General features: G+C 39.8%; 1 protein-coding gene across 1 annotated transcript; it reads left to right on the top strand.

The window, feature by feature from the left end:
* The first annotated feature begins 597 nt into the window (after positions 1-597).
* On the top strand, positions 598-23,196 carry LOC137295018 (xanthine dehydrogenase/oxidase-like). The gene is made up of 34 exons (XM_067826272.1): positions 598-680; positions 1,326-1,383; positions 2,751-2,847; positions 2,977-3,085; positions 3,405-3,531; positions 3,887-3,948; positions 4,200-4,265; positions 4,427-4,528; positions 4,638-4,779; positions 5,406-5,573; positions 6,301-6,377; positions 6,531-6,624; positions 7,252-7,364; positions 7,926-8,110; positions 8,243-8,405; positions 9,067-9,277; positions 9,578-9,759; positions 10,597-10,716; positions 10,937-11,158; positions 11,784-11,847; positions 12,712-12,781; positions 13,164-13,251; positions 13,860-13,946; positions 14,536-14,727; positions 15,078-15,223; positions 16,421-16,604; positions 17,525-17,653; positions 18,292-18,366; positions 18,570-18,622; positions 19,083-19,197; positions 19,405-19,491; positions 20,338-20,505; positions 20,946-21,113; positions 22,287-23,196. Exons 1-34 carry the CDS (start codon positions 624-626, stop codon positions 22,335-22,337), a joined length of 4,032 nt encoding a protein of 1,343 aa, XP_067682373.1. The 5' UTR covers positions 598-623; the 3' UTR covers positions 22,338-23,196.
* The last annotated feature ends 3,130 nt before the right edge of the window (positions 23,197-26,326 follow it).

Below are 26,326 nucleotides of genomic sequence, written 5' to 3'. Positions count from 1 at the left end.
ATACCCGTAACATAATTAATATATTTCTGACAAATAACATGCATAAATCCCTTTCCTCCTATCCGGCACCAAACATACATTTGAAATTTGCTAGCAAAACGATCCTGATTGTAATATTTCCATGGGAGTCCCCCAGTTTAGTAACAAAACCCAGCCATTATCGACAGCAAGTAAATTGGCTGCAAGTCCACAGGCTGTTACATCAATTAATTATATACAAAACATAAATACCAAAACAGGCATCAAATGATACTGATCAGATGGCGGTTATATAAAACTGGAACAGAAGGAAGAGGCATTAAATTGCTTTGTGATACTCGTGGTTTCAGGACATAGGTTGGTTTCAGGTCATCTACTGAAAGGAGGAATTGGGTTTAGCAAATACATGTGCGAAGAAAGAGGCATAGAAGGCAATGGTCGATTAAAGAATTATTGTTTTTTACCATGAATGACTGTAACCTATACTTGTACGTATGAAATGAACTAGGATACAATGTGAACGTGTCTAACTGATGTAAGTTGGAGGATGACAGACACAAGAGCGCACAAATACAACGGGTATACCACCTTAGGAAGCACTCCATTTTGCAATTGCAGTCACGGGACCGTCCTAGCAAGGTAGAATGGGTCAGAGGGAAGAGGTTACAGATCAGTTGATCTTCTTCGTCAATGGTCTTAAGGTAAGTATGATTTGAGATACGCATGGTGCTGATATCTACATTCGAAATTGTCTATCTAATCAGTCTATAACGATTTCTTAGGAAATACTGAATTAATACACTGTCTTCTATACAGTTTACACATTTGTATTTAATGTCCACTAGACGACCTATTTCTTCGCTTGGCTCCCTTGAGCAAAGAATTGTCCAGTACTTCAGCTGTGTTGTTTTTAAACTTGTCCACTGAATGGTGATGGCGGTGTGTAGTCATCTGCATAGTGAACAGATCACAAGTCAGGTGTAGTTAAGCCTCGTTGGGCACTGAGACTCTCCCATGGGGGAAGGCGAGAGTCAAGCTTGAGTCGTGAGAGTTCCTGGGACTTTTAGCCCTGCCCTACAGAGAAGCATACATGATGCATGTGGTCTTACCTTAGGCAAGTGACTTTGTTCAAAATTGCCTCTGTCCACCTAGCCGAAAATGGGTACTCGGTGGGATATGTTAAGTGAATATAACCTTCTAGCACCTAGCAGGCAGAGTTGATTATCCGAGGTAATAACGTATTAGCCCTTTGAGCATGTACGAGTGAATGGAAACGCTTTATAAACGACCATCATAATTACTGCTTCTTATTACTGTTATTATTGCTATTTTTAATATGTTCTCAGATCGTTGAACAGAATCCCGATCCTCGTGCTACGCTTCTACAGTATTTGAGAAACACACGTAAGTACAGCCATGCACAATGTTGACTTTATTAATTAGTCCGAGAACAAAGTATTCTTTGATAACTTAGGTGGCTAAAACATTCTCAGCCTAATACAACTGGTGTGGCTGTTCACCCACTCGTAACAGTCAGTTCGCATCTGATAGACTGCATTTAACCAAGTTCATAAGTCCATAACACCTACATTCAAAGTACCCTCTGTTGAATATGGATGGTCCAAATCTGTCATATTGCTGTGAACAAATATCTCCAGCAGATAGGACTTACAGTCAGTCATCCATACGGAAATGTTGTCAAACTTACCGAATGTTAAAAGCAGGTAGAGGAGGTTTAGAGGGAAACAGAGAACCACAATGATGCAATAAGATCAGGATGTGTTTCAACTGCCACCTGCAAAAGGGTTGATAAAATACAAGGCCCAATTAAGCATGATCTACGACTTATCACAAGCCACATTGCCGATACCGTGTGCATCTTTCATGAGAAGTATGACCTGGATGCCAAAAGGTTACATCTCACTGGGCGTCAAGGATTGTCGCTTCTGATTAGAAACGCGCCATCTCTTGTAAGAATTTTTGCTTTTGCGAAGTGGACATTTGGGTAATATTTGTTCACGAATATCAACCTTTTCACCGACTCCTTTTCCTAGTAAGGCAAAGTCAGTTTCGTCAGCTGGCATGGATACGACTGAGGTTTTCTATGATTGCAGAGGATACCAAATTGTGGCCAACACGCGGAATATCAAAGCGAAATGTCGTGGAAACGTACTTTGTTGTAGCACCTGGACATTGCACATTCCCGAGTCTATTATTGATATATCTGCACTCCGTAACAGTTGCTTTGAAAACTGTCGGTCCCAACCAAATTTGTCAATGCTTTTGGGGAAGTGAAGGATGGTGCTATTTCCTCGTGGAAGGAGTTTATAACCCCTCAAAGTGAAATGAAATCGTTTGTTGGTAGAAGTGTCTGGAAGCTGGAGGGATTGTGCTTGATGTTCATAGGAATCCATTGCATTCCCATTAGTCTTCACTTATACACCCGAATTGACACACCCGATCATCAGCGATCATCATACACCCGCTATGCTTTTCAGCCAGTCACCATGTGTATCAGTGATACCATTTTGTGGATCATACTGCCTCCATGGCACCAATGGCTGAAAGAGTTTCACCATTACCAGTACAAACACACAATCCGAAATTCGTCAGCTATTCAAAAAAGCCGATCGCGCGGGTCTCCACAGCGTGTATATAATTTTCGACTTAATAACATACTTCTCTCCATCCTTCCAGTTAAATGTATTATATATGTATCATTCACCATACACCAGATCATGATGAAATCATAATGTTTGTATGTATTACAGTGCGCTTGACAGGCAGTAAGCTGGGATGTGGCGAGGGCGGATGTGGGGCATGTACTGTGATGGTGTCCCGATACAACAGTCAAACAGATACAGTATCGTATCCTTTGAAGTGAAGACACTTCTACAACAACACTGGTACACCATGTATCCATATTCGTTTTAAGTTGACGGGTAATGCAACTTGTATGTCATGATCCTGTAAGCACCTATGGCCTTAACGAAATAGCCACTACTCAGTGAATGCGTGTCTGGCGCCTATCTGTTCTCTCCATGGTCTGGCTGTCACCACAGTAGAGGGTATAGGCAGCACCAAGACCAGGCTGCACCCAGTACAGGTAAGTCTGTTCTCTCCATGGTATGGTTGTCACTGCAGCAGTGGGTATAGGCAGCACCAACACCAGGAAATGTAGAAGTGCCTCTACTAATTTACATTTGCATTACTACTATCATGTTTTCCTAAGTGTCCTAGACATGGCAATGACTGCCTGTTTTTCTCCGTCTGTTTTCTACCTGGTCTGGCTGTGGTCACCACAACAAGACTAGACAACACCAAGTATAAATATTTCCACTAAAGGTCAATATTTTAATTAACCCTCATACAAATATGTAAGTCTGTATTCATGTGACATGACAGTGAGTTCCATGTGTTTCCAGGAACGCCTAGCTAATGCCCACGGCTCTCAATGTGGGTTCTGTACCCCAGGCATCGTTATGTCTATGTACACTCTGCTCAGAAACAACCCACAGCCCACACAGCAGCAGATAGAAGACAACTTTGACGGTATTACTAGATTGTGAGGGTTCCAAGCCTCACACTGTACAAGTGGTACCTGTACATGTATTTTGACAATCGCTTGCCTGTAACAGAATCACTTCCACCAATAATTTCATCGCAATACTCAATACGTTGAATGAAACGTCAAGTCTCATGCGTCCGCTAGCTGAAGCTCAGGACAAAAAGCATCCAAATAAACACTAACTTGCTCATTCGTTTTATCCATTTTTTTCTCACTGCGTTCATGAATTATATATTTCTCTTTACTGTCTTCTTTGTTTAAGTAGAAACGTGTTACAAATGAAATTACTAGTTAGGACTGTTTTGGATCGACTTGATGACATTTTTGACTCATTGACAGGAAACCTGTGTCGATGCACAGGATATAGACCAATTCTGCAAGGATTCGAGTCATTTACCAAGGTTGGCCTAAATCAATGCTGTATTTAGAAAAGTACAATCTTACTAAATCATTGCTTATGAATTAATTAATGTTAATGATTAGTGAATACATCTTTTATTTGAAAGTTCTTTAATTGACAAAAGGGCTGATCGTATTTATGTCATTTCTGTGCGAATCCCTGTTATGTTGACATCTGATTTATACAGATGTGAAACATATTACTATTAATATACTACTTTATACTTTAAACTGATATATTGTTTTCGGTTAGGGTGTTTGTGGCATGGGCAAGGCCTGCTGCATGAATGGAAATGGACCAACACTCAACGGAGCGCATGTACGTATGTCATTGCAGTATATTAATATATTACATGCATCTTTTGTAGTATGATGTATTATGTGCATGTTTAAAAATATTGATTATGTGAATTATTATGAAAATGATTATCTATCTGTTTAAGGTGCGTTTTAAGTAACCAATGTCTTGTTTCTTTCAAGAGTAATGGAAGCAATAACGGCGTCAGTACCAGTTTAGCTAACGGAGTTAATACAATGCCATACGACCCTTCTCAAGAACCAATCTTCCCTCCAGAACTCAAGGTAAACTTTCGGTATTAATATACACCTACAACCTAGCATGTTATTTGAAAATGAAAAAAAAAAACTTATTGAGACAAATGAGTTGGTACGCCTTCTACATCTGTTGCAGACGAGATTCAGAACCTTTGAAACCTCATTATGCTACAAAACAGACGGAATGACGTGGTACCGGCCAGTATGTTTGGAGGAGGTGTATGATCTCAAAGCCAAGTTTCCTCACGCTAAAATGGTTATTGGTAACACGGAAGTGGGTGAGTGTCTTGTTGTAAAAGATCCTCTGACGCTACTCTTGTAGCAGTCAATGCGGGCAGCCTAGTGGTTAAAGTGTTCGCGCAACGCGTCGAAGGCCCACGTTCGATTCCTCACATCTGTACAGTATGTGGTGGTTGTGTCTGATGTTCGTATTGCTTAAACATTGCCAAGAGCGGTCTAAATCCATACTCACCCATTATTCTGAATCTAGAGAAACCTGGTTCAGCGTTATAATTTCCATTCTTCCCCTCACAGAGTTATATGTCAAACATTCACGGATAAGCTAACAGAAATATTAGACTTATTCTTGGTTTAGGTAGGACCTCGCTCTATTCGTTGTTAGGCAAGTTCTAAACAGGGAACGTTCTTCTACTGATGTGTTATAATGTATCAGACGGAAATATTGTTATTTCTGCAGTTAACATGATATTTTATATACTGAACAGCAAAAGAAACGCAACTATGCTTTTGTGGTCAAGTTTTTAAATAGAAGACATACAGCGCTTACTTTCATGAGATTTCTTTTTCCGAAAGTCGCATGACTTTTGCTGTTCAGTATATACATGTGTATGCAATAGAATTTAAGCACAACCAGCAGCTGAAAGCCTTTTGCCACATTCGTCAGGTATTGAAATAAAGTTCAAGAAGATGGACTACCCAGTGCTGATAGCCGCTACCCACGTACAAGAGCTGATGGACATTCGAGCCTCGGACACAGGGTTGATAGTCGGTGCCTCGGTCACCCTCTCATCCCTCCAAACAGCCTTAACGACGGCTGTAGGAGAAACACCAGGTGAGGTGAAATTAGGAACTCATCGATATTCACATTATGAAGAATAATAAGTGAACCTGTGTTGTCGTCATGACTAGTTATTTTTATATTGCTAGTTTACGTTCTCAGATTTATATTATGTAATGTGAATAACAAATTGCTAATAGCTGACATCAGTAAAAAAATAGTTTCCTTTTTCAAAAGGATATTACACAAGACCATTCTACATATCCGATGTATTCTTGCACCATCCTATTCTGACGATGTGTTTACTTCTACGCTTTTGATGATTATTGTAATTTTCAAAACATTTTTCAAAATGTTTTCCTTTTTAAATTAGTTGCCATGAAAGTTGAAGGCTACCTTTCCACATTTTTCAGGAAACCCATAATAATTTCTTCAAAGAATATATTTGAACCTAAAGTTTTGTTTGTTTAGTAATCTTATATTATAGGAGAATTTGTTTTTCAAACCCGCATGTATTTAACAAAATGAGCCGTTGATCTATGTCGGTCACCGGTCTCTCTGTCCAAGCTCAACTATTTAGTTCAATGCAACATATGTCATATTTGGGATTTCACTTAGTTCAATAAATAAATAAATAAATAAATAAATAAATAAATAAATAAATAAATAAATAAATAAATAAATAAATAAATAAATAAATAAATACAATCTTAAAAAAGGATTTATTCTATGTCAAACAAATAAAACTTGTTTATGTAACTGTATTTGTGTGTCTCTCTAGAGCCTGAAACCCGTGTCTTCGCATCTATATTGGAAATGCTGAGATGGTTCGCTGGTCACCAAATCAGAAACGTAGCGGTAAGATCTCCATCATGGCATCAACCATTCTTTCATCGCAGTCTAGCGTCACTGTAGTTGCTTTCCATACTTAAGTTGTGTGAATAAAATTGGAACACGACAACAAATTCGTCTACTGGGTACACTGTCTTAAACAACACTTGCTTACTACAGAGTATCGGTGGAAACATCATGACAGCCAGTCCCATCTCTGATCTCAATCCGCTCTTCGTCGCAGCTGGTGCTCAACTTACCGTTGGTTCTAAAGGTACGTACGGTCACGAGATCCTGAAGATTTGAGATGAATAGCCCCCAGTTCTCAAGACATGGTAAAAGTCAATAAACAGGCATATGGGATTAACACGTTATTAGTGACCTGGGGCACCGATCCACAAAACGTCCGTGGCCCTACGACATTTGTAACTATAGAGTTGCGACATGTAACGTTACGGTCGCTGTCTCCGTTCAGCAACATGGACCTAGATTTTCGAAGCTCTCTTAGCTTTAAGATAGTCGTACGTGCCACACATTAACATTAACATTAACTTACGACTATCTTAGCGCTAAGACAGCTTCGAAAAGGCCGTGGTTTTACCGCTGAGGTGGTCATAACTCCGATGCTGTTCGTATACTTGCGATTGAATCGTAGTATTCGTGACGGTTTTTTTTCTAAGCATGAGTCCATTTCCACACGCATGATGCTTCTGATATTTGCAGTACGTAGATAACTACATGCTGTAATATACATAGAATATTGCAGACTTTTACGAGCCAAACATACCTTCTTTCAGACGTATTGTAACCTTACAGCCAGTAAAATTGCCAGTGTGTTTGTGTATGATTGTAGGCACGTTTCATTATACATGCACATCTTTGGAAACTATGCTTTCTCCAGCAAAAGGGACCCGTGTGGTTAAAATGGACAAAGACTTCTTCACTGGTTATCGAAAAACAGCTATATCTGCAGATGAAGTTCTGATATCTGTCCATCTACCTTACACCTCAAAAGTAAGTTTGGATATCTTATTTCCAGAGTCATCTGGGTATATAACGTGAGATTTCCTTTACACACTGAATTCTTGTTAATATTGATATATCGTTATTAAGTAACCCCCATGCTATAATCATTAAACATTTCTTTTCGATAAAACACACCATTTTGTTATAAGTACTTTTAAAATGGGTAACAGAGTTTTGATGGAAGATGTCGTTTCAATGCTCTATCCAATTTCACAACAAAGACAAGAAAACAACTAAGAGACGTAGACTATGGTTATAACAGTGAGAAGGTATGGTTTCATGCAATATTTCAACAATATCACGGTGGGGGACTCCAGAAATGGGCTTCACACATTGTACCGATGTGGGGAATCGAACCCGGGTCCTCGGCGTGACAAGCGAACGCTTTAACCACTAGGCTACCCCGCCGCCCCTTTGATGATCTTCAAGGGACCACATATTGTACTTTACTAAATTATTCAGCAACTGACAGGGACAAAAATTCCCGAGTTCGTTGTAAGTGTGTTCGTTATAAACTTTTTCACCGTACTACATTCGTTCCGCCTTCAGAACGAGTATTTCAGCGGCTTCAAGCAGGCACATCGCAAGGATGACGACATCTCTATAGTAAACGCTGGCATGAGGGTGGAATTTCTGGACGGGACGAACGTCGTCAGGGAGATAACTCTTGCATACGGTGGCATGGCCCAAACTACAGTCCTCGCCTCAAGGACTATGGAGGCTCTAGTGGGATGGTATGTGCACAAGAACATGTATTTTGAATTGCAAGAACATGTAAAGTGAACTTTGAGATATCGCGAAAGGAAGCTATAATTTTACTATTTCATTATTCTTGAAATCTGTCCATGATGATTAGTCTGTTTCAGTGTCTGGAATGATGACCTTGTTGACAAGGCTTGTCGAACTCTGGAGACTGATCTCCCCTTGGAACCAGGCTCACCAGGTGGCATGGTAGAATACCGACGTACACTCACGACCAGCTTCTTCTTCAGGTTTTACCTGTCTGTCACTAACAGACGTATTGATCAGGTACGTACCAATAATCTTTTAAACATTGACATGTCTTCCTTTTTTTGTTGCAATTATTAACCGCCAGATTGGTCGTGTTTTCAAAGTCTCAGCAGAACGATCCAAGACACAGATATGATCAAACTTGGTTTCTATAATTGTTGCCACTAAGTTTCACTAAACAAACTTTAAGAGTGAATCCCGGTAATCTGCTAATCAATGTTTAAATTGCGTGTGCGTGTGCCTTAGGACTCAGATTTCCACATCCATTAACCTTATCTTTTCTGCTTAACATACGATCCCCATGAACATCCAAATTTGTACTTATCTTCAGCAACACATGCTTGTCGTAAAAGGCGACTAACAGGATCAGGTGGTCAGGTTTGCTGACTTATTAGACACATGTCTAATCCCCTTTGCGTAGATCGATGGTCATGCTGTTGATCACTGGATTGCCTTGTCCAGATTGCCTGGTCCAGCTAGAGCGCCACCATGTAACTGCAATATTGCTCAGTGCGGCGTAAAACTAAACACAATCAATCAGTTATTTACTGTTCTTAGACAGGATACCCCGCATAGAACCCCAGACAAAAACTACGATTGAACAAATGGCTTTAAGTTTATATTTGTTCATAAAGCAAACCCACCCAGCTGAAATTAAATATATTTCATGTATTTATAGGGACATCACGCAAACAACAAAGTAATCTCAGAGATTGTGTCGGGTAGTGGCGACATCTCCCGGGCGGTCAGTGAGGGGATTCAGGTATTCGAGCCAGTACCATCCGGACAGTCGCTGGATGACGCTGTTGGCAGGCCGATCGTACATGTCTCCGCTCTACAGCAGACAACAGGGGAGGCTGTCTATGTTGATGATCTCCCTAAACACGAAAGTACGTAAGGTCAATTATGACGACTGGTGCAGTGGAAGATCAGTATGTTTTGCCAATGTTTTGAGTGGTAATGGTCGATGGTTGTGCTGGTTATATTTACTCATCTTACGAAAGATATGGGCAGTGATGTCGGCCAAATGGCCACACCACAGACATACCAACATTAAGAAACCGGCCTCAACAAGGCAGCCCAGGATTGCTTCATAAACGTGTCAAAACTATTGTACGTAAATATTGTTCGTCAAAGTAATAAGCTGGAATTGCAGGAACGTGTAGCAGCAACTGATTCGTGTTTTCCAGATGAACTCTATCTTTCCATGGTGATCAGTACCAAGCCCCACGCTCGCCTTGTGACAGTGGACCCATCGGAAGCATTGAGTCTGCCCGGTGTAGTCGACTATATAGATCACAGAGACATCCCCGGTAATAAGAGATGGGGAGCCACCGGGTCCTTTGAAGAGGAGATTTTTGCAGAAAATGAGGTGGTTTAATGGGCGCTTTGATTAATTAATTTGATCAAATCAGTGTGAATTCATAAAAGATGCAAACCAATAGAACCACTTGCCTGAATTTGACTCGTAAGTGGAATTTTTACCAGTGCATGTGCACTTATTATCAAGAGAATCCAGTGCCGATTCTATGATTATGGTTAGAAAAGACTCATCTTGTCAACATACTGTTGCGGCCAAAAAAGGCTTTTTAAAAATGATTTCACTTTTAAAGGAAGTGTATATTCCGTTAGCTTCTAATTTTAAATGCGAAACAATAATGATCGTAATGAAACACATTACAAATGTCAGTGAAGCATGACGGTAGAATCCAACGATCCTGAAGAGCGAAGCTTGAAGCCGACATTCAGCAGTGCCATGTATCGCCACAATTCGACAACATTCGTCGATGCATACTGTGTATGGGCGATTTTAGGATGTCCTTCCTACTCCTCTTGAAGAGCCTGACCAAGTTCAGTTGTGGTAGTCAGCGGCCTAAGATGCTATGTCACAGGCTTCGCTACTACTGCCCAGACAAGTTCAGTGGGGAAATATAATATGCGATTTTCTGGCCATGCTATTCTAGGGGGAGGATTTGATCTTCGGGCGGAAGATTTACCCTGAACGTAATATTTTTTATGCTAGGATATTTGGTACTCCAAAGTTTTAGTTCTTGGATCAATTTAATCGATAGTGACTCTGTCCTCAGAATCGCTGTGAAATTCATAGGAATGAGTCGAACCAGCCACACATGCTTATTTGACTTACTACATATTTAGAATGTATTACTAATGGTGATTAATCAGACGTTATTTTCGGTTACAATTGTAGGTTCTTTGTCAAGGGCAGATAATTGGCGCAGTGGTTGCAAATACACAAGAGCGGGCTCGTTATGCTGCAGATAGGGTGAAGATTGTGTATGAAGAATTCAAACCAATCATCACAATAAAGGTAAGTGATCGCAACAAAACCGACAAGGTCATCCACTGACTTAATACATAAGAAAATTCGCATTTCTACACGCAGAGCACTTTCAGTCATGACTGACAACACAATCCACGTATTAGTGAATAACTGTGTAACCTCACCCTTCTTGAGAATAGACCTTGCATGTTGACTTAAGTGCTAATGATGAAGTTCATAACGCCATGTTTCGCCATTATACTCACAGGAAGCCGAAACAGCCAACTCCTTCTTCGATAAGGTGATCAGTTTGTCCCGTGGTGATCTTGACGTCGGTTTCAGCCAATCAGATCACGTCCTGGAAGGAGAAATTGAGATCGGATCTCAGGTCCACTTCTACCTGGAAACCCAAACAGCTGCAGCAATTCCCAGCAGGGAAGAGGGTTTCATGGAAGTGTACTCTAACTCACAGTTTCCGTCTCATGTCCAGGTACATTTGTTAATACCATCATCAGAATAGAAGACTGTCTTTTCATGTCATCTTCATTATCCTGATTTACATGAAGATCCGAGTTTGAACTGATCTTCAGTAACCCATGCTTGTCGCAAAAGGGTCAGGCTCGCTGAATTGGTTGACACATGTTACCGTATCCCGGTTGCACAGATCGCTGTTCATGCTGTTGGGCTGCCTACGAGATCTCTCCCAGACTCGATTACTTACAGACTGTCTCCATATACACTCTTCGAAAAGAAAAACAAATGCACAAGCCATTTAGAACAATTAATTGCGCTAGTTAACGAGCAAATATTTCATGTATTTTCAAAAGTAAAAAGGTGAAATTCACACGTCTATTGATAAAGAGTTCACCAACACACCAGTAGCCTTTATTGTTGTGTTTCTGTTGAGTCCACAAGATGCCGCCAAATTCCGTGTCAACATCACTCATTTGAAACTATTGTGGCGGCGATCATTGTACTTCAGCTTGACTTTGAGGCATGTACACGTTTGGTTGACCCTTGTTGTGTCCAGAGCAGGAAATGACAGATTTGACAAACTGACTGTAACATATATACGCAGTATATATTATAGTGGTAAATATATGGATATATTTCAGCATGCAGTAGCACAGACATTGGGAGTGAGAGCCAACAGAGTGATTTCTCGTGTTAAAAGAATAGGTAGGTGATATCTACAGAATATACGTAACGTGTTCTCACATACGGAACCGTGGGTAGGAGCAAATCCAAACAATCCATGTTTATCGAGGAGGTGCCTGATAGGATCTTTTGGTTAATCTCAGTTATTTGATTAATCGCCCGACGGCGTTGATTGTGCACAATAAACATCACTAGGTTGCCAGGTCCAGACACGATTATGTACAGGCGGTGGATTTATGCCTGAAATATGGGTGAGGACAACGTAGAACCAAAATACATGCAAATAGTAGCACACTCCAACGTGACGATGGTCATTTCAGTTCACGAATATTCTTTGTTTGTTCAGTAAAAATGTTCAATAAATACATTAACCCGTTAAGGCACCTGCTGCGCAAACTACGTTTTGATATTACCTATTTTTTCTCATGATGACTCATGCTTATAATGCATGCCTTCTCCTTCATGCAAATGATAGTGGAACACTTGTTGATCCCCTGAGGAGGACGTATAAGTACACTGGCCCACGAGTTGCCTCCCTTGCATACTATCCCGCCAAAACAGGCACGTTAGCAACTACGTCTGTCACTCTCTCCTCCATGGCTCTAGTGAACGGTTGTGGAGGCACCTGGAGTCCATATTCGTCACATATCCTGTGTATTTGCGATCCTTTATCCAACTTTTTGCTGTTTACGGCTTCTGGTCAACACATCATTATGTCTTGAACTTATTGCTAAATTTGACGTATTTTTTACGTTGTTGGTCATTCATTTCATCTTGTGTACGTGTGTTTCATTGAAATAGTGTTTTTGTTGTAGACATAAAATATCGATTTTAATCAGGAAATTACATTTTGCCGTACGTTTACGTGCTATATGTGTTTGTCAGGAGGAGGATTCGGGGGAAAACAGAGCCGAACTGTCCCGATAGCGCTTCCTGTTGCAGTCGCGGCACACAAGTACGACATTGAATTTGTCTTCTTTAAAACTTACCACGAACCTTAGTATTTACGTAATTTGTATGTACACAATCCGTTTAATAATTCTGTTCACTCTTTGAGTCAGTATCTATTTCTATAGTTAATGAAAAGTGAACATATGTTTTTACACCAGCAAAATTAACGGGACAGTCACGATTACACTCTGTACCGTTTTATGGCAAATATTTCGTCCCAAGGACGTGCAAAGGCCAGAAAGAAGTGAGCAGATCTCGGACGGTTGTTCTGTTGACAGGGCGTAATCAAATTACTCATACATCGTCGGAATAATGCTAAACAAAAATGCATCCCGTTGATTAGCCAGGTCTGTAGCAGAAATACCGTCCACATCATAACATTCCAGACTTGGCCGACCTGTACGCTGCATGCTGGACCGGGATGAAGATATGGTGATAACAGGATCACGTCACGCTTTCATCGGGAGATATAAGGTATAGTTGCAACGCATGTGAGTTGGGGAATGCTGTGAAACTGTTGTTTTTGGCAACCTCCAAATAAGCTATAGTTGAAATATTAGAAAGTGACCTGTTTGGAATCTGTCTGCAGAGTAAAGTCTTGGTTAGTGATACAGCTGTTCATTTAGGTGTATTCAAGTGTTGGAATTGGATCAAAGAGAATTTGGTTGAAGGGATAGGGGATGTAGTAAACATCGCCCTTATTCTCGGGTGGTTGTTAGAATGAACATCTATCCTTCCCAATGACATTCAGTAGTCACCAGTCTCCATGAAAAACCTCTTTTCTGCAATCTCAGTATGTACCTGGGCCTACTCGTGATCCGATTATGTCCATAGAACGTATATGGGGCGGAGTCTGTTGCTTGAAGTGTACGCTCATTTCCCCCCATTATTAAAACGTGTAAATGCCATTTCCGTTATATTTGTGGAATGTGAAAGGGTGGTAACTTTGTACCCGTCGTTATAAGTGTTTATGTCCTTGATAGTTGGATGTAGAACATGCTAATATTGATTCAACATGTTTTAGTTATTTTCTTTACCACTGCCAAAATGATTTTGTAATAAACTATGCATTGTGCCAACAGGTTGGGTTTACATCCTCAGGAAGGATTATGGCGTACGATGTGAAACTGTTCTCCAACTCTGGTTCCACAATTGATCTTTCTGCAGAGGTAAGGTCAAGGGTATCATTAACAGAAACAAAGTAACATATCAGCTTGGTTCGATATAATGTCCCCAAAAAGTATTTAGATATTTAACGAAAGGTTCATGTTTGAAGGGGCGGTGGGACAGCCTTGTGGTTAAAGCGCTCACTCGTCACGATGAAGATCCGGCTTCGATTACCACACATGGGTACAATATGGTGACGCCCATTTCTGGTGTTCCTCGCCATGATATTACTTGAATACTGCAAAAAGCGCGCAAGATAAAACAAAACAAAACAAGACAAGACAAACCAAACCGAAAAAAAAAGAAAAGTATGGAACAAACCAAAACCACTCATTTACTACATTCGTGGAAAATGTAGAGTGACACTGCGCACACTGAGCTCATTGAGACCTTAGATTATTTCGAAACTATTGATACTCTTAAAACGCCATACGCCATGGTCCAATATCCCCTTCAGGAACACTTTTCTCATCTCGTGACGTTGCTGGAATCCTGCTAAAAGTCGCGTACTCCCCCAAGCACTCACTCTAAACCAGAAGGTCTTCATCGTCTTGCAGCCTGATGGACTGCACATATATTGTATCTACCTAGGTGATGACGAAGGCCGTGTCTGGTATTGACAACACCTACTTCATTCCCCACATCACCGTCGTCGGCCGAATGTGCAAAACGAACATCCCATCAGCCACTGCGTTTCGGGGATTCGGAGCACCACAAGGCATGTTTGTGACCGAATCAGTTATCGACAAAATGGCCGACTTCCTCAAAATGCCAGGAGAAGTGGTAAGGGGTAGACACGGACATAGAAAACCATGCTTTTGCCAATAAACTGATTGTGTGTTTCATGTTAGACCGGGATCCGATAAGGTAGCATAGTGGATAAAGTTTGTCACGCTGAAGACGCAGGTTCGTTTGCCCACATCTAGTGTTCTTCACTGTGATGGTGGGGAATATTGCTAAAACAGTATAGAATTCTGGCGTCGTTGTAATGATATATATTTAAGCTGCAACGTATGGATAATTATATCTTGTACAGCTTGTGCTGCTTCGAGAATCACAATATATTATATATTCTACCTTATAACAGAAACAGTTATTGACAGTTCAGTAAGTGTGGATATGTTTCGTTTCAGATACGAAGCCAGCACTTGTACAAGGAAGGGGAGCTAACCCATTACAACCAGGCCGTCAACGACGCGAACCTACCCCGACTATGGTCGGAATGTGTGTCACAAAGCTGTTTTGCACAGAGACGAAAAGAAGTAGACAAATTCAACAGGTATCTTTCTCTTTTTGATCTGACCCACTTGTTCTGTCGTTTAAACAACACGGGCAGACGATCAAAGAGGATTAGAATGATCCATCTTTATCATGTGTCCAACAGAGCACACGTTTGAGTGAGTGAAGTATAATTCATAGTCACAGCGACTGTATTGTAACCATATACTTAAACGACAGGTTATACAGAAAATATTCTCAAATTATTTTTTTAAAAAAAACGTCATAAACAAAAAAAACGCAAACAAACAATAAAATCAAACAAACAAACAAACAAGAAAAAACTGTTGACAAAAGACTGTTACAACAACGGGAATATCACGGAAATAATGTATGTGATAGATCAGGATGGCAATTGTTCGTTGACCTGCTTGATCGTACTTGGATTTACCCAGACTTCGATACTATTCAATTTTCGATATTTGATGATTCGATCATTTTTCAGTTCGATCCTTCATAAAAGTATAAACATCAAATATCAGACGCTCGTGAAATCCATCGTCAACTTAGGGATGTCAACTAACAACAGTTTTGATTGGATAATTACCCTGGCGTCAACCAATCACGTTTCCCGTTATTTGAGCACTCGAAAGTGCTTGAGATGGAGTCAAGATTTGGTTCTGTGTTGAAATAATTCAATTAGGTATTCAAATATCGGTTCGGAATGTGATAATGGTTATCGAAAATCGAAACGGAGGTGTCAGATATGACTTTTGATGACTCTAACCGATTCGCTGCAACCCCAGATCGTACCACTGTGACATGGGATGTTGCTCATGATATCAATCACTAGATGGATACTAGGGACTGGAGCCAAGTTTCAATGAGAATGCTAGAATAAACATAGAACTAGACGAGCAAATTTGGTATCTTCTCATATTCTCATTCATATGTTTATAACGGAAACACTATACAATGCATCAAAAGACCGTAGTTTACCATCAAACGAGGTGTGAGTTTGTAAAGGTACTGCTTGACCACATATAGAGAACAGGACAGTGACAAGACACGACACAGAACGTCCAGCTGGCCGTTTTGTACATACATACAGTCACAGGACACACACCGAAACAATGGACAAGTAATCTCAGCCTGGTTCCCGGGGTCTGCTGCGCTAACGCTTCACCACTGAAATACATTCATTTTTTAAGAACACATAAATACAAATAATTTGAAATGAGCTAACCATATATTTCAGTGAAAGTCGATGGAAGAAGCGGGGTTTGTGCGTGATTCCAACAAAGTTCGGCCTGTCGTACGAGGCTCCGTCTAAGTTCCTCAACCAGGCTTGTGCTTTGGTGACGCTATACCTGGACGGGTCGGTGTTGGTGTCTCACTGCGGTGCCGAGATGGGACAGGGTCTTCACACGAAGATGATTCAGGTACTTAAATATGCTACATTATAACGATCTGAAAGGGATTGGTTCGCGATAACCGTAGTTCTTCATTTAGAATAGAATATGTACTAGGTGGCTGGAACGTATCCGTCAGGTCGTAATGTATACTGGACAAAGATATATATGGATATATGTAAATTTTATTCATCGACATAAGGGTTAAATATCAGTCATAACAATACCAGTTTCCCTGACTTATTTTGTCCAGTAAATGTGTATTCGGTACATACGTACTGTATATGCATGCTGCCTTCATCCATATGGTCTTAGGCTTGTGCCCATGCTATATGCTGGCAATAATGCATAATTGTTTGTTTCTTTGTTTGTTGCTTAACGCCGCAATCAGCAACATTCCAGCCATATGATAGCTGTGTTTAAATAATGGAGTCTGGACCAGATAATCGTATGAGCACCGATATACACAATGCACAATTGTATTTCTATGAATCATAATCCCATACTCAACATGTAATTTTCACATACTGCCGGCAATTGGTTGGTGATAGGTGATATATACTGGAAGTATAATCATTCACTGAACATGCGATGATATCAACTAAAACGTATTACATAAACATGAATAGTGGTTGTTATATATATATATATATATATATATATATATATATATATATATATATATATATATATATATATATATATATATATATATATATATATATATATATATATATATATATATAATCTTCATTATCTTTATATATATATATATATATAATCCAGGTAGTCCAGGTATATATATAATCTTCATTATCTTTATATATATATATATATATATATATATATATATATATATATATAAAGATAATGAAGATTATATATATATATATATATTAATGTAATTTCAGTGGTGATGTATTAATTCCAGTAATTATTGTAATTGGCAGGTGACCAGTCGAGCTTTAGGTGTCCCTGTTTCTGATGTCTTCATCAATGACACTTCAACAGATAAAATCCCATTCACCAGCCCCACCGCCGCCAGCTCAGGGTCAGATCTCAATGGAGGAGCAGTGCAGGTGGGTGGGTATATCTGGATGGACACAGTGACTGGACAGTGTATTTACATATTTTCTTCTCATTAAGCTTCACATTTTTGGCCTGTCTGAACTAACAGGATTAGTGACAGGAACTAAAATGGACTAAGGGTTTCTTTATGGGCATATTAGAAGTTGAGGTGATAAAAAATGCTAATTAAACAGTATTCAAGGATTAAATGATTAAGCAACATTTTCATACATACTCTTCAGCTCTATTTCGATTTATGACATATTAAATTACAATCACTCCTTTTCAATCAATCTCGCTCTTCTTCATTAAGCTTCAAATAGATTTCAAGAAACAAAATTTCTTGCTACTCATTTCATGATAACATTTGTCTGTAACTTCAGTGTTATGGTGTACAAAAGTGTCGACATTTGATAAGATGGATCAGATGCAGACAAACAAAAACACTAATGGAGATTTTCATCCGCAATAACATTAAGAATAATTTGATTTTATCAAGCCCAACGATAGTTGTGAAAAAAGAACGTACTTAACAGAACAGAACAACGTCAGCATGTAACGTGTGGCTATTTGACATGATCTTGAGAGAGTATAAATGAAGAATGTGTTCTTTAAAGCCTTTCCGTAAAATCTATACATTACACTTCAGAATGCCTGTGAAATACTTAGAGGACGCCTTGAACCTTATATTAAGGCCAATCCAAAAGGAAATTTGTCCGACTGGGTAAGTCCTATCAAGTTGTTAACTATATCCATGTTACAATATAAAGGTGAGGTAATTTTCAGATTAACAATGTAATAAAGAAGCTCCTCCGATGTTAACATGGAATTAAAGTACAGACATCTCTTACCCAGACTGGCTGAATTGTGTTTAACATTGATTGTAATAAATAATGAAATAGCATCTGGGTTTGCTGTGATTCCTAGGTTAACAGTGCGTACGCCGATCGTGTTCCACTGACAGCCTCGGGTTCATTCTTGTAAGTAGTTAATTACCTCCACTGGTGTGACAAATGGTTCGTATTTCCTATCGAGCATATTTGATCGATGATGAGTAACAACATATTATAGTAGACTGATTAGAGGTTGAACTGATGCTAGAACAAGCACCGAAACATTCAAGAAGTGGTTTTCCGTAATATTTGTCCTGTAATATTATGTAATGGTTGCGATGTGTGGCTTTGACAGTCCCGTATCACTGATGATACTTTCCCTTACTGATATGTCCTGCCCTGAATCTTTGAGCCATGCGTCACAGTCATCTAGCTGCAGTACTACAGACGTAAGAAAAATAAGGTCACAAACTCAAACATGCACCGAAAAATATTTAGTGATGCACATACACAGCGCAGTATGATGAATGAAATAATGAAGCTAGTGGCGGTGGACAAGGTTACCTTCTGAGACAGTGTCTATTACAGTGCCTGTTTAATATTTAAGCACAAAAGGCCTTGACTACGACGAGAAGCTAAACAAGGGTACCTTCTTCAACTACTTCACGTGTGGCGTGGCTTGCTCCGAGGTAGAGATAGACTGCCTCACAGGGGACCACCAGGTAAGTTGCTCTCTGACAAACATTCCTAAAAAGGATTACTTTCGCATGTAATTACATAATCCGTAAACCATACACTACATAATGTACGTTTCTGTCACAGGTTTTACAAGACCCATATGATACAACATACTACATCACATACTTGATTTAAATAATGCGTATGCACAATAATGTATATATTCATTGTGTCGCTGTGATATCTTTCAGGTTTTACGGACTGACATTGTAATGGATGTTGGAAGAAGCCTGAACCCTTCTATTGATATTGGCCAGATTGAGGGTGCTTTCATGCAGGTAAATAGGCCCCAAACTCCACCCCACCCCACCCCCATCACATTGTCCGTATAACATTTTCACTGCAGCTGTTTTAGCGTCGTTAACGCCAAACCATCTCACTGCCCACCCTTCAACAACTTGCAGACAATATTTGACGTCAACCACCCCTTTGAAAAGCCTTACGTAGCGCTTGGTAGTAACAGCAAGCTGATCAAATTCATTTAATAATTGAACATTTCATCTATATAATGACAGGATGCTTGAACCCGATTTCTGCTAATTCTTTCGGAGAAAACTTAGCGTCCCATGTTTCTTCTCAGAATGAATAGAAACACAAAATATTTTAGTGCATGTTATACTGTACTTCCTTCTCGTTCAGGACATTATACATAACATGCACAAAGGCTTGGATAAGGAATGAAACACTTTTTATTCTTTGACATCTCTTACGAATGCAATGGCGTTTGAGTTTCCTGTTCTCGAGTCGTTTTGTGTTGTTGTTGTTGATGCGTTTTAACTCCGAACATAACACAAGTTATGTTAGACTGGCTTTTGTCAGACATATGCTCACATCGGCTAACGCTATCTCAATTTTAAATTTTCGTATTACCGAACCAGCACAACACCCCATCCATACACGTTAAATATCCCCAATTCTCTTCGGTAATTAATAGAAGATTGTATTGTTCTGTTGAGATCAATCCTTGAAATCGGATTGAAGCAAACTGATAAAGGTTGCTTTATTCCACTAATTTCGCATTATTTCGTTTGCAATTATTTGACCGAGTGCTCGATATTGAAGGACTGAATATGTTGTATGTGTATGTGGAACAAAATATATGTTAACCATTGGGTTTTTTTCAGGGATATGGGTTGTTTTGTCTCGAACAGCAGAAGATCTCACCAGCAGGAATTGTCCTTACTCGAGGCCCGGGGACATACAAGATACCAGGCTTTAAGAACATCCCGGTCAAACTGAACGTCACCTTGTTGAAGGACAGCGCCAATAAACGTGCAGTATACTCTTCCAAGGTAAACGTCCAGTTTATGATGATGTTGTCCGTGTTTGTTTATACATGTATTTATACATCAGTTTGCCATCAAAAATGTTTTCCAAGATATATCGTGCATTTCATTTGGGTGGGAAATTAATCACTTCAATTTTGTCTGTCCTCTAAATGTTACGGGACAACGATGAAAAAACACCATATTGTTTAAGGCCTAATGAATATAACGCGTCACAATTTAATGCTGCAAACCTAAAATCTTAGAAAGTCTCCGCACTGTGGCCTGTGTTTCTGAAAAAGGATGTGACACAATAGCATGCAGTTATCATTAATATATGCCCCAATTTTTTTTTCGAAAAAAATAGACTACCTCTCTGCCCCATGGGCGGTAATATTTACTTTTGCTCAAAATGCATGGTTTTTTCACGTGTTGGTTATCATCAAAGATGATATAATGTGTTAAAGGGTGTTGGTGAACCTCCTCTGTTCCTGGCGTCGTCGGTGTTTTTTGCCGTTAAGGACGCCATCAAGTCGGCGCGAGAGGACGCCGGGGAAAGCCGCGAGTTCCGTCTGGACAGTCCAGCCACGCCGGAGAGGATCCGGATGGCGTGTCAGGATCAGTTTACCAGACAGGTAAAACAGAATATTACAGCTCCAAAATTACTACCAACACCTATCGTAACACTGCTGCTCCTTTGAGCAATGTTTGTTTGATGGCGTGCCAGGATCAGTTTACCAGACAGGTAAAACAGAATATTACAGCTCCAAAATTACTACCAACACCTATCGTAACACTGCTGATCCTTTGAGCAATGTTTGTTTGATAGCGTGCCGGGATCAGATTACCAGACAGGTGGGGTTGCAGTGGAATACGGGTTGAAATTAAACGTACCTCATATACTGTGGATATGAACCGTACGAACGCCTGCTCTCTATATCTACTAATGTTAAACAGATTGAAATGGAGACATTACGTTACTACAGAATCTCTTACTTCTTTCATGACTCCTCATGGCTGATGCCTTTCTGGGTTGTCCCGACTGTTCTTACTGACGACCACTATCGCTGTTGCATTTCTTTGGTGTTTGGCCCTTCTGACAACCATTTTGGCTCATGGTTTTCCATGGAGTTGATCTATGGACTGTGATTTATCAATCCTGATTGTACGTCTTCCTTGACAACCATTATAGATGTTGTATTTCTGACGTTCTTTTGACATTTTTTTCCTGATAAGCATTATACCTCAGCTTTTGTTCCATATAAGACTAATCTATACCGATTTTGTTTTTCTTTCCTTATCATTTTTATTTCTTTCATTCTCTCCATAATGGCTGCAATAAGAGGTCTATTCGGTATCATAAGAGTTGATTGTTTCTCATCGTTCTTCAATCAGTCTTCGGTACACCACAGACCACCAGGTTACTGAATCTAGGGCTGTAACTCGTAAAGTAACTCGTGTTCGTGACATATGCTCCATATTCGTGGGAGACTATGGCTGAGTGGGTTAGATAGCTGACTGTGTACTGGCGATTATTTTGTTTACAAGAAGCCCGACTCTCCTGGAGAGACCACAAAAGTGAGAAACTGAAGTTCAAAGCATAACATCTTACACTTTCTAAATGGCACTGTGTAGTCATGGAAATATGTTCTGATAAGAGTGACTCACTAACCCACCTACCATTTCAGCTACAACCCCACCAACACGATCACTTAGTTCGGACAGCTATATTGTTGTCAAGTTCAAATCTGTTATTTGTTTTTCTATTATAATGCTCCCGGTGCCTGCATTAAGTGTTCTTTTTTCAGTTCCCGGAGCCCATGGAAGGCACTTACACACCATGGTTTGTGGACTTGTGAGGCGGACCTGAAGGTTTTACATATCCATATTAATGAGGGCAGTGCGTATAGTCCCATGGTTGTTTGTACAGTAATCGCTCTTGAAAGATGATTGGTGTATGCGTGAAATTTGCGTGTGTACAAAAAGTGTATTAAAAAGAGGGATAGAAACAAACACTAATTATTGTGTGAAGCAATATGACAAACAAATGTTCCAAAATGAGTTATTGACATTGAAAACCATCAAAATCCAGAATGATATAACATGCACGTATCTGGGACTACGGCGTTGTGCGTGTGCATCCCATGTGTTGTGTTTAGGTGTGGCGATGTATGTGTGAGTTATTTTTGACTTTGCGTCACATTAGCATTACAGTGGAAGCCATGGACGGAGCTGAGATTATATGCCGGTGTTGACAACTTGCCGGATTTGTCAGACACCGGTTTTGATAGTTTCCACTGTTTTCCGGTCTTATTGTGACGAGATTACGTTTGTATTCATTTCCATTTTAAGTTTAAGGTCCAAAAGAGTTTTCGTTTAATAAAATATGTATTCATCACATTATTATCTAAACAACGATGATGTCATAGCACCAAATAGTATAAATATTCTCTTATGTTTACAATTTATGTGTGAGAAATGGTTGTGCCTTCTGGATGTCTGTTTTTGAAAAGTTTGCTTGCGTTTATATTGCCTATTCAAACTGAAAGTTCACGATCCCCTACTATTTTCTTAGAGTATATTTATATACCACTCACGGTTTTGCTTTCAAAACCTGCATGTAACACAACTTTTCCCTATAAGAATGTTTGAAATATATGATTAAGTGGTCATGTGATTCGAGGTACTTGCAAAAGTAGATAAATCATTTTTAATTAACCATGTCACTCCTCAACGTAATTACATGTAGATATTGATTCGAGCACAATTACGGGTTGCCACTGAGTGAATGATTGCTCTGGACTCACCAAATGTAATCGAGTGTGTGTGTGCGAGGTTAGTTTTACGCGGCATTCTGCAATACTCAAGTTATTTGGCGGCGGTCTGTAAATAATCGAGTCTGGACCAGACAATCCAGGAATCAACAGCATGCCCATCGATGTACGCAAGTGGGATACAATGACATACATCTTACCTCACACATGTCGTTTTCTGATTGGCTGAGCGCTCTTCTGCCAATTTTCAGTGTAACCCGCTTACAATCGTAGTAAATCGCAGTATACCCCGTTGCCAATAGCAGCTCGTTCGGTACTTCGTGGTAGTTATTATTTTATCTCGAAAAACATATCTTGATTTAAGTACACACATCGAGGGTACCCCCCACCCGGGCTCAGGGAACATAAACAAACATCGAGGGTACCTCAACCCATGCCCCACTAATGGCCAGTGAACAACTGACCACCCGATCTCGTAAGTCGCCTCTTTTGACAGGCTTGGGTTAATGAAGATCAATTCTAACCAGGATCTTCACGAGTCGCCAAATTTGTCCACGAATGTGAGGTAATATATATTGTAAACCAAAATTCACTGTGTTCTGTAATCTGATTGGTTGAAAAAACATGATCAAATGGTATTAGATTCCCGGAAACTGCAAGACTGTTCGCTGCCTATTGACACGTAGAAACATCGCAAACAATCGTTTTGTTGTGTCACCAACAGTGGTGACGTCATTCAAATCATATTGTGACGTAAAGTTAGAATGACGTTGCAAATGAGCAACTCCAGCTGCAGATGCTACCCTGGGAACCAGCCGAAACGGCCAGCTGATGACATGTCACTGCTGTACCCATACACGATGTAAACGAGTGCAGACAGAAAATCCCTTTGGTTTACTTTTGTGTTTACAATGTCGATAAACATCATGTGTTGGCCAATTTCCGGGTGTTACTTATTATTTGTAGCACGGGAATATTTCATTTGAAACCCCCGGCTGACTCAATACTCAATAACACCCGGAAATTGGCCAACACATGATGTTTATCTCCTAAGTCTGAATGTCTTAATATAAGTGAATGGGTATGAGTGAACGCCTCCCTTTAGTAATATTCCAGCAATATCACGACGGGGGACGCATGAAATAGACTGCATTGTATCCATATATGGTATCGAACACATCACGTTGGCGTGACGAGCAAACACTTTGACTAAATTTATTAGACTACCCTACCACCCCTTTTATGTCTAATTAATCAAGATTAGATATAATCAATCCAGTGAATACAATTACAGGAGACAAGTTCCCGAAGGGGATGTTGTCCATGGCGTACGATGCTATGTCACTATGAGGCCTTACAGTTCGTGTAGAAATTTGTCGCTGTTCTTTAAAGCCGTAGTCAGCAAATATCTCACATGGCGGCGGTCTGTATGTAATCGAGTCCGGATCACACAAACCAATGGTCAACAGCGTGAACATTTACGTATGTTGGGATACGATGACATGTCAGAAAAGTAATCGAGCCTGATCATCCGATCGCGTAACCCTTAACAAGCATGAGTTTCTGAAGACCACTTTTAATCCAGATCTTCACAGGGCCGTTTAAAAGTAACAACAGTTTCGACATAATTTGACAAAGTGTGAGCATCATTGATCTCCAGTGTCCCCGGAAAGCGTTTACCAAATGCGAAAAAATAGCAAATACACAAAAGTTAATTTTAAATTTATGAATAACTGTTTATATTCAACATTTCTTTATCACTTCCAGAAATAAACAATTGAAGATTTACGTCTTGTTTTTCACAATGTAGTCGAAGAAGGAACTCTATGAGTACTTGCATGCATAGACCTTATATGTATCTTGGTGTGCACTGGTTCTCATTCCTGGATCGGCCTATGGCAGTTCATGTCCGTTGCCGCTCCTTATGAACAAACGTGTCAACACGATTGAAGAATTCAAATTCAAGATTTTCTATCACGACCTTTTGTTTCTCCAACACACATACGGAAGTTCAAAGACGAGTGAGACGAAAGCAACTGCTATTCCTGTTCCTTTGATATAGAATGCACTTTGTATATCCGACGCTTGTCGGGACCCCCTTGCACTGCTTAAACTCGCATTTGGATTGTGATGGCCACCATTTGCTTTTCCACAAATTAGTCAGACCCGTCTCATAGACAGACAACATCCTGTAACAATTCAAAGTAACAAATAACAATATTAGCATTCTCGCTAATGTTTGGTTATGGAATACTGCAAATCGAAAATATGAACATGCTGGAAATAATTGAAAAGGTGTGTCAGTGGCCCCCAACCAGATATATACGTAACAGAAAAGATAATGCAATTTTCAAAATGAAATGTCATAAAAAGTAAGCGTTCATGGTTTTGTCTTCTGTTTAAAACCTTGACAGAAAACAGTTGTTTCGTTCCTGTTCAGTATACAAGCAGTGTTATTAACAAACTATCGATATCCCTAAGAAAGACAATATTAAAGAATAAATCAGAAGAAACCCCGCGCGCATGCACGCACACAAGCACACACAAAACAACAAAAATACCCAAACATAAAAACTATACCACACACTCATACAAACATCCACACAAACCCCCACCTAGGCTTCTGCCATGTATGTTTATGAATAGCTTCAGCAATCTTTTCCTTTACCCTGTCTTCGTTGATACTGTAGCGTTTGACGTCAAGTCGTAGAATAAATGAGTGAGTGAGTTCTTTTATACGTCGCTTTTAGCAATGTTCCAGCCATATCACAGCACCAGACAGTAGAATTTGGCCTGGCACTTTATAGTGGTATAAATAGAGAATCTCACCCAAGTGTCTACTGATATCAAATACATCAAAACGATAAAGTAATAAACATGACGTGTAAGGGACTGTTCATACTTTATATCGGCGAGTGGGGGAAGGGGGTGATGATTTTTTTAGAGAAGCATATACAACGTGACTGCTCTCCCCTCCTCGCCCACCAAGATTTGTGAACAAATGCATGTCATGTACAAAATCAAGGACACCCGTACCTTCCCCTTGCCATACTTATTTTGTACAAAATTTATCA

Source organism: Haliotis asinina, chromosome 8, assembly GCF_037392515.1.
Source record: "Haliotis asinina isolate JCU_RB_2024 chromosome 8, JCU_Hal_asi_v2, whole genome shotgun sequence".
NCBI lineage: Eukaryota > Metazoa > Mollusca > Gastropoda > Lepetellida > Haliotidae > Haliotis > Haliotis asinina.
Note: the sequence above shows the minus strand (reverse complement) of the source record. Positions and strands in the feature narration are given on the sequence as shown.

Bases quoted from the DNA above. Each gene is read 5' to 3' on its own strand.
- LOC137295018 (XM_067826272.1), top strand. From the start codon at position 624: ATGGGTCAGAGGGAAGAGGTTACAGATCAGTTGATCTTCTTCGTCAAT. The intron at 1,384-2,750 runs GTAAGTACAGCC...TATGTATTACAG, and splicing joins ACAGTATTTGAGAAACACAC to TGCGCTTGACAGGCAGTAAG. The intron at 5,574-6,300 runs GTGAGGTGAAAT...GTGTCTCTCTAG, and splicing joins GGCTGTAGGAGAAACACCAG to AGCCTGAAACCCGTGTCTTC.